Below are 8,721 nucleotides of genomic sequence, written 5' to 3'. Positions count from 1 at the left end.
AGAAGTGAGGCAGCTAGCTCCGCTGCAACCCCGCCGGCTCACCCTCCTCCGGCCCCGACCTTCTCTACCGGTCCAAAGCTTTGCTGGGCTCCTCAGAGCCTGCCGGGGCGAAGGCGGGGCCGGCCGCCGCACCCAGTCCGCTCCTCCCAGCCCGCCTGAGAGGCCTCGGGCGCGCCCCTCCTTCCGCCCCGCCCGGCCCTGCCCGGCCCGGCGGAGACGCCGGCGTGCGCGCGCGCGCGCGCGCGCGGCGCCGAGCCGATTCTCCTTCCGAGCGTCCGCGCCCCGCATGCGCACTCCGCGCCGGCGGTCTCCGTTTGTTTGAACAGGAAGGCGGACATATTAGTCCCTCACGGCCCCCCTCGCCCCACCCCCCCCAGGCATTCGCCACCGCGACTCGCCCTCTCCGGAGCAGGGGACGCAGCCCCTCCCAGAAGCTCCCCCATCAAGCAGCGCCGGGACCCGACTCTCGTCTTCCTCACCGCGAGCTCTCTAGCCTTCCTCTCCTAAGTCTCCATCGGGCACCGACCTCGCCCTGCCCCGCCGGACACCGCGGTAGCAGCCCCAGCAGCGACGGACAAAATGGGAGAGTGAGGCTATCCCGTGGGGACCACCTCTTGGCTGAGTCGGATCGGTGCGTCGGGGCCGCGCCAAGTAAAGCGGGGGATGCGGGGCTAGACCGCCTGCAGCACTTCAGAGTGGAGCGGGCCGGGCCCGTGGCCCAAGCGGCGGCGGCAGCTGGCACAGCTCCGCACCCGCCCTTCGTTTTCGCCTTTCCTCTTCTCCCTCCCCTGCTGCCCAAAGGAGTCTCCACCCTGCTTCTCTTTCTCTGTCCCCTCCGACCCATCTCGGGACGGGGAACCCTCCATGGCGAAGGCGGCTGGGGCCCGCTAAGCTGAAGCACCTCGCCGGAGCGACAAGGCTGGTGGCGACGGCGCTGTCGGCTGTCGTGAGGGGCTGCCGGGTGGGATGCGACTTTGGGCGTCGGAGCGGCTGTGGGTCGCCGTTGCCCCCGGCCCGGGGTCTGGACAGCGGAGATCCCCTCAGTGAGGGGAAGGAGAGGGGACCGGGCGCACCTGGTGACCCTGAGGTTCCGGCTCCTCCGCCCCGCGGCTGCGAACCCACCGCTGGAGGAAGTTGGTTGAAATTGCTTTCCGCTGCTGGTGCTGCTGGTACGAAGGTATTGTCAGAGTAGCAGCAACATGTCGACTGGGGACAGTTTTGAGACTCGGTTTGAAAAAATCGACAACCTGCTGCGGGATCCCAAATCGGAAGTGAATTCGGATTGTTTGCTGGTGAGTAGCACTGTTGTCTTTTGCTTGTCTGGGGTTCTGTATATATTTGCCTTCCTCTTGCATTCAGTCTAGTTATTTGCAAAAGAAAGTTTCAGGTGTGCATAATCTTGGAAAACATCAAAATCTGCCGTTTTTCCTGAAGAGCCTTTGGAGCACTACTAAAATCTCCCCCCATGTCCTTATTTATCATCGGACTGGCTCTGTGCTAACTACTCTCTGAACTCTTAGGTCTGACTCAGTTCATCATTATCCAAAAGATACTTATAAACCTCTATTTCAGGCATCACATAAAAAGTTACCACGTCAGTTATTGCGTATATAGTTTGTTGAATGATGATCTTAGTAGTATTAATCTTTTTGATCGGTTTGACAGTAATGCTGGAAAGACTACTTTCCACTTAGAGCAATTTAGCTCCTTAAGGGTTTAGTTTTTAGACTTGAAAGTGACAATGGAGAATCGATATTGAGGAAGTGATTTTTGAGCCAAAATGTCATAGGTGACTTGAATCTGGAGGAACTTTTTGATGGACTATTAAATGTAAAAACCTAAGGTAACTGATGATAGGTCATCACAATATTAACTCTTTTACAATATTGTTTATTACAAAAGTATCGCACAGATATTATAACTGCCTTTTTTGATGGTGGTGTGCTTAACCACTGTCACTTTTAAAACATTCTGAATAAGTTTTTATGCAATAAAAGGCAAAATTTTAAAGATTTCTCAGTAGTTGATAACATAGACAGTTATCTGTAGGTAGAATTTTTAAGTTTTGTCTATTTTCCCTGATACTAATAGTTGCAAACTCTGCAAGCAAATTTCTTCTTTTACTTTGCTGAACAACTAGTAGTTATTTATAATTCTGTTTTAGTCCGAACAAAAACACATAATCTCTAAAGTTTCAGGGAGTATATCTATATGGATAGTTATTTACAGCCTCCTCAGATAATTAATGTTAGATATGTACAATATTTGGGATTAAGATTAGTTGAACAAAATAATGCCATTCAGAGAAATCATATTTAAAAATCTCATGAATCGGGAAAATTATGTAGATCTTTTAAAATTAACATGCATTTTAGTTACTCTAAATACCTGTGCAGATTTTTAAACGTGTACTGTTTTACAAGAAAGTTTCTCCCCAAAGTTTTCAGAACTACTCTAAGCATCCTTGACTGTGAAATGAAAGTCTTGTGGTTTATGTTTTTGAAATGTCTCACCCACGTTATGGATGCTCTTCATATTGAGAAACAGGATGGTGGATACTTAATACAGTTTAAAACATTTTATTGAATGAGAGAAGTGGAAGAAATTAGAACAACACATCTTTCTACTAGGAGTTTCTGTCTCTTTTAAGAAGTCCAAATTTTCTTTTAATATTTTACCCAATTTCCACGTATCTTTGATTCTATTTTGCTTTTTGGTCTCCTTATTCCATGCAACAGTAGTATAGGGAGGGTTTAGTAGCTTTTTTTGTTGTTGTTGTCTTATAGCCTCTTGCCTCAGTTTCATTTAGGGGAACCTCACAGATTTATTGAAATGTGGGAAGATACAAAGAGGTAGAGGTCATGGATTCTTTACTTGAAAATTCAATCTATTTAGGAAAACCAAGACCTAAACTCACATACATATACAGAAACAAAACAGAACACTTTAAAAATTGAAAAAAATGTGTGATGGATTTCAAATAATTGGTACAGGTAATAGAAGCTCTTGGTTATTGAAAGGAAGAAATCACTGTGTGTTGAGAGGGCCAGAGTATGCTTTATGATGAGTGGATAGGATTTAGGTGGAGGGCATTCAGAGAGGGAGTAGAGGATAACATGAATAGAGGGTGGGGATGAATTGGCTATGAGATGTTTAGGGGAACCGAAGATAAAGTTGGAAATAACAGATTGGGGTTAGAGTGTGGAGGATTTTATTGCTAGGCTACAGGAGTTTAGATTTTCTTCAGTATGTTGTGTTTATTAAAATATTTGTAAATGAGACTGTTCCAGGATGAATGAAGATGAATCTGTTAGTTATATGCAGGATGCAGTGTGTGAAAAAAGACTGGAGATGGGTTGAGATTGGGGGGCTTCTTAACAAATTAATAGTACAGAAATTATTGAAGCCCCAAATTGAGGAATTAAAATGGGAAAGGAAGAATTAATGGAACTTGATTGATTAGCAGGGTTGGAGAGAAGGGGGAACCAGAGCTAGAGAAGGTAGAGGATTCTAAAAATTTTGAAGGTAGGTTATAGGGAGACTGGTGATAACAAAGTTGGGTTTGGATATCTCTTGGGAAGAATAGGCAGTAGATAAGTTCGATTTCAGACTTGTGTTTTAGAGTGTAGTGGGCTAACCACAAAGAAATGATCTGAAGACGATTGGAGATAGGAAACTGAGTTCATAATTAAAGATAACAATTTGGAAATCATTTGTGCAGAGATGCAAGTTGAAATTGATATAATGATTAAGGGTAAAAGATGAAAGTTGAAAAAAGAGGAAGAGTCAAGAAAGTAGGCAAGCAATTCAGACTTAGGACAGCCTGGTATCTTGGAGCCCAAGACTTGTAAAATAACATTTTGAAAAAGAAAATAGTCAATGGACAGATTTTTTCCCCCTCCTGTAGTCTTACAATCTTGGCCCTTTTTTCTATTTGGTTTCATAATTGTTCATCGATAGTTATTGAAATTTTATTACCGTATTAATCTGAACTCGGTAAAGATTGAATTTTTCTTTGGAGACAAATCATTTTTCCAGTTTTGTAGTATCTAGCCTGATTTTTTTTTTTTTTTTTTTTTTTGGCATGGTATTTTATGTTTATCATTAAGTATTCATTCATTCTACCATTCAGAATGACTTCTCAGGTAACTTCACCTTTTTTCAGTGAGTCTGTTCTTAACTCTTCTTCCCTGTCTGGACTTTGGACGTCTCTTGTATTGTAGGGAGGAAAGCCCTTTTAAACTAATTGCTTTTCTCTATTATTTTGGCCTTTGTTGATTTATTTAAGTGGTATTTATTGAGTATGTATTGTGTGCCATTTGCGGCACTCATGTTCTAGGGTTCTTTTTTTTTTGTAATATCAAAAAATAAAGTTACTGAATTATGTTTGTTCTGCACTTACTTGAATAGGTCCATTCTTCACAAAGTTCCCAAAATTTTTGGTTTCAAAAGAGTTTGCTGGCAGATCTCTTTTAAACCATTTTACAAAACAGCTTTTTTTGTTGAGGTCTTAATGATGAATATTAGCAGTTATAAAATAATGTAGCTGGAAAATGCCCTGTTAAGTGGCTATCCAACCTTTTCTTGAACACATATAATTTAAGAACTAGATAAGTCTGTTTTTCATACTGCAAATATGAATGCTTAAATAGTCTGCAGATCCTAAGATAATATGGTAACTATTCACTTATTTTCTAGGCATCCAAATCACTCAACCTTGGTTTTCTGTAAGTCACATTCTTTCCAGTATCTTAACGGTTCTCTTACTGTCCATGTTAGAGTTTATAATGATTATCACGAGCTGTTTTCCTTTTTCCTGCTTTTTCTTTAAGCTTACAATTATTTTATCTAGGGCTTATTAACAATTTCTTAATGTTTTTGAGTACCTCTATTAAGTCTAAATTTCCAAAGGGGGAAAATGGATATGGTTTGTAAATTAAAAAAGAAAAACAAAGGTAGTTGGGTGGGAGCGTTAGGTTTATATTTGTCTTGAAGTGTGACATGCATTTCTTGAAAATACAGCTATCTTGCCTTTAGCATGTTTAGCTTACTGCTTCCGGATGCAATTAAGAGCATAACCATTTTTTCTAGTTTTTGTTTGCTGGTGGAGGTACAGCAGTAGTGGGTAGAATGGAGGGAAGGGAACCAATATTAGTTGAACAGTGCATACTGAGTTCTAACACTGCTGTTCCCTTCCTACATACTTGTTACCACCATTTTTCATTAGTCAGTTTTTCAGAATGTGGGAGGCATACATAAACAAAGTTTCAGGTGTTCGTTTTTGAGTTTTTCTTTAAATTGTCTTTTCTTTGGCTTCCTAACCTAGTACTACTTTCCTGTCTTTTCACTGCTGACTTCTTTTTCTGTCTTAATCTTTGGTCTTGTAATGCTTATCATTTTCTTCACTGTCTTGGAATTTCATCCATTCTTACAGCTTCAGCCACTGTCATCTCTATGCCCATGAGATCCAAGTCTTTATTTTTCTGTCTTTTTTTTCTGGTTTTAAATCCTCAGTGTCTGACTGTCCACTACGCACCTATACTTGGATGTCATGAAAATTCCTTATATTCTAAAATAAAATTTCTTCCATATACTTATTGGTCATTGACATCACTACTGTCTTTGTCACTCACCTGGAATTTTTGTTTTGAATTTAAACAATCCTATGCCACATGTTGGATTATTTCAACAGATTTTGGCTAGCATTCCACAGTCTAGATTATTGCTCTCTAATCCCTCTGTGCATCCTACCAGTTGAATTGATCACATTTGGGGTTATATTAGTGAACTAAAAAGACCTGAGGTCATTAAATCTTTGAGCCTAAAACACTATGTCATTGTTCATAATTTATGAGTTAATGGGTGTTATCAGTGTCAATTGCATATCTGCTTGGTTTGGACGAGACTGTTTTTAAAGTTCATTTATTTATTTCAAGAGGAGGGGCGCAGAGAGAGGGGGGGGGAGAGAGAATCCCAAACAGGATCTGCATTCTCAGTGCAGAGCCTGACATGGGGCTCACATCACAAACTGAAATCATGACTTGAGCCAAGATCGAGTCGGGCCCTTAACCAACTGAGCCATGTAGGTGCCCCTTGACCGGACTGTTTTGATGTTAATATGTTGCAAGAATTAAAAAAAACAAAAACAAAAACAAATTACACCATTCAGCGAATCTTTGGGTAGGCTCTTAAACTTGGATTCAAATGTAGGCTCTGCCATGTACTTGCTAGATGATTTTAGGTGAATTATTTTTACCTCCAGAGTTTATTTTATCTTTAGGAAAGTAGGGGGATAATACTACTAGATTGTTGTAAGGGTTAAATAATACAGACCAAACAATTATCAGAGCATATGGCATTTAGTAAGCATTTGTGAATTGGTAACTACTTCATCATATTTATAGTATTCCTGTTATATGTTACGGTGCTTAGGCTAGAAGTTGATATTTATTGTCTTCTGTAAGTACAGAGTAATGCTGGCACCTCAAGCCATACCCATAAATTCATAATCCAGCTGTACTTTACTGAAGTGTCTAAACCAGTTGTAACTGAAAATGGAGATATTTAAATGGGATTCTGTAGAATGGGGAGGGACTTTGGAGACTGTTTATTCATTTAGTCATGATTTATAACATACCTACTTTGTGCCAAAGGTTTATATTTATAAGAAAGGCAGTTTGGAGCTAGTTTATGGAGTTTGAGTTGTTATCTTGTCCTCTTTCTGTGTCTGTTATACTTTCAGTATGCGCTCTGTAAATAGGCCCTCTTGCACTACAAGTAACCCTGTGGGTGTATAGAGAGGTGGCTCAGAGTAACAGCTGAGACATGAATTGGACCATTCATTAATCTCTTGAGTCAGAAATGTTTTTAATCCAGAAGAAGCAACCACATAAAAAATTTTTGTAATGAACAAAGAGTAAATTCTCAGTTTTAGTTTTTGCATAACTTTTCAGTTTAGTTTTACTTCATAATTGTAAGTTTTGTTACTGTGTGTATATGGTAAAAACTATAGAGATTCTATTTTCACATATGACAGAAAACCCCACATCAGGAAATATACACATGGAGTTATGTCGCTGAAGATAGTCAAGTTGCTCTACTTCCCCATTCCCATCCTCACTGAAAAACAGGTACATCCATTTAGTTTAACTATAGAGCATAGCTGATGGATACCACACTCGTGTATGTACAAGAAGATGAACAGATAGTGTTGCATTTCACAATGGAAAATGTTTTATATTGAAAAAAAAACCCTCTGGACTGAAAATTCAGAGCATTGTCATAAACTTGTTTTGCTCTTAATTCTCTGTGTGACCAAGTAAATCTTTTTTATCTAGGTTTCAGTTTCCCCATTTGTAGAATGAAGAGTTGGGCCATATAGTTGCTGATACCCACTGTGTCTCTAAAACTTCTATGAGTCTTTATTATACTTCTATTAAAACTTTAAAAAGTTGTGTCATTGATTACTTAAGAGATAGAATTTAAAAGTTAAATGGTGTTAGGGTAGAAATATAAGAATAGTAATTATCTTTGGTAAGTGCTATTTTTGCAACAAGTTTTATATAGCCATAGAAGATCATCCTAAACTAATTGTTAATTGTTATATTTGGCACTTTTTTATTTTTGCATTTGTGACTTGTGTTCATAACTTTATAGAGGTTTGTACTTTTTGAACAAAGAAGGTAGTAATTGAGTTACTTATTTGCATATCCATTAAATTGTATACATGTAGTTTATTTCTCTAATATACCTGCCCTCCCTGTTTGGGAATGTGAAATACAGAAGTACATTTTCACTGTAGTTTCTAAAGAGTTAGTGGGATGTTAGATGTTCAAATTAATGTTCAAAATTGATGTCTCAGAGAAGTGAGAAGTTGTCTCTTATTTTAGAAGGTTTGCTAACCTGTGTCCCTTCTTTATTACTATGTTTGTTTATTTTTAAATTTTGTTTATTTATTTATTGAGAGGATGAGTGAGGGAGAGTGGCAGGGAGGGAGAGAGGGAGGGAGAGAGAGAGAGAGAGAGAGAGAGAAAGAAGGGGAGAGAGAGAGAGAGAGAGAGAGAGAGAGAGAGAAAGAGAGAATCTTAAGCAGGCTCCATGTAAAGTGTGGAGCCCAGTGCAGGTCTTGATCCCATGACCCTGGGATCGTGACCTGAGCCAAAATCAAGAGTCAGACAGTCCACCGACTAAGCCACCCGGGCGCCCCTATTTATGTTTATTTTATTTTTATTTTACTGTTATTCTCATATTTTATAGTCTTTACTCCATGCTCCTATATCGACTTTTGGAAAGAAATTGACATTTTATCTCAGAGGAATTCATTTTGAAATAGTGCTCCTGAGTTTTAAGTCTTCCCTTTTCTCTTTGCTGTTATTCATTCATTCAGCAAATGTTTATATGGTGTACTGTGTACTAGGCACTCAGATGGGGACACCATGGTGAGTTCAAACAGGGATCCTGCTTTCATAGAACTGGTAGTATCAGGAAAAGGGTACATTTTGAGCAGATAGGAGTGGGGTAAGGCTTAAAGAGGAGGTAAGAGGTATGATCACACCTTTCCTTTAAGGCTTGGGATATATTTAAAGACTTGTGGTAAAGTAGTCTACATGTATAATTCTCAGATATGTGTCTGTAGATTGTCTGTATCAGATTCACTCGAGAACTTGTTAAAAATGGAATCTGGGCCCATGCCCAGACAAACAAAATCAAAATTTTTTGGGA

The 8,721-nt window shown here is 39.9% G+C and overlaps 1 protein-coding gene across 3 annotated transcripts in view; it reads left to right on the top strand.

Moving 5' to 3' along the window:
- The first annotated feature begins 296 nt into the window (after positions 1-296).
- The window catches only part of ROCK1 (Rho associated coiled-coil containing protein kinase 1), a 163,735-nt gene continuing 155,310 nt past the window's right edge, over positions 297-8,721 (top strand). For 2 of the 3 annotated variants that reach the window (XM_047826940.1, XM_047826939.1), the window contains exon 1: positions 298-1,292. In XM_047826940.1, the coding sequence (XP_047682896.1) occupies positions 1,200-1,292 (93 nt within the window). In that variant the 5' untranslated portion in view covers positions 298-1,199. Of the gene's footprint in view, positions 1,293-8,721 lie in introns of all 3 variants that reach the window. The other variant, XM_047826941.1, reaches the window with a different exon arrangement.

The sequence above is a fragment of the Prionailurus viverrinus genome, chromosome D3 (assembly GCF_022837055.1).
Source record: "Prionailurus viverrinus isolate Anna chromosome D3, UM_Priviv_1.0, whole genome shotgun sequence".
NCBI lineage: Eukaryota > Metazoa > Chordata > Mammalia > Carnivora > Felidae > Prionailurus > Prionailurus viverrinus.
The sequence above is the reverse complement of the archived record's forward strand: the minus strand, read 5'-3'. Positions and strand labels throughout refer to the sequence as shown.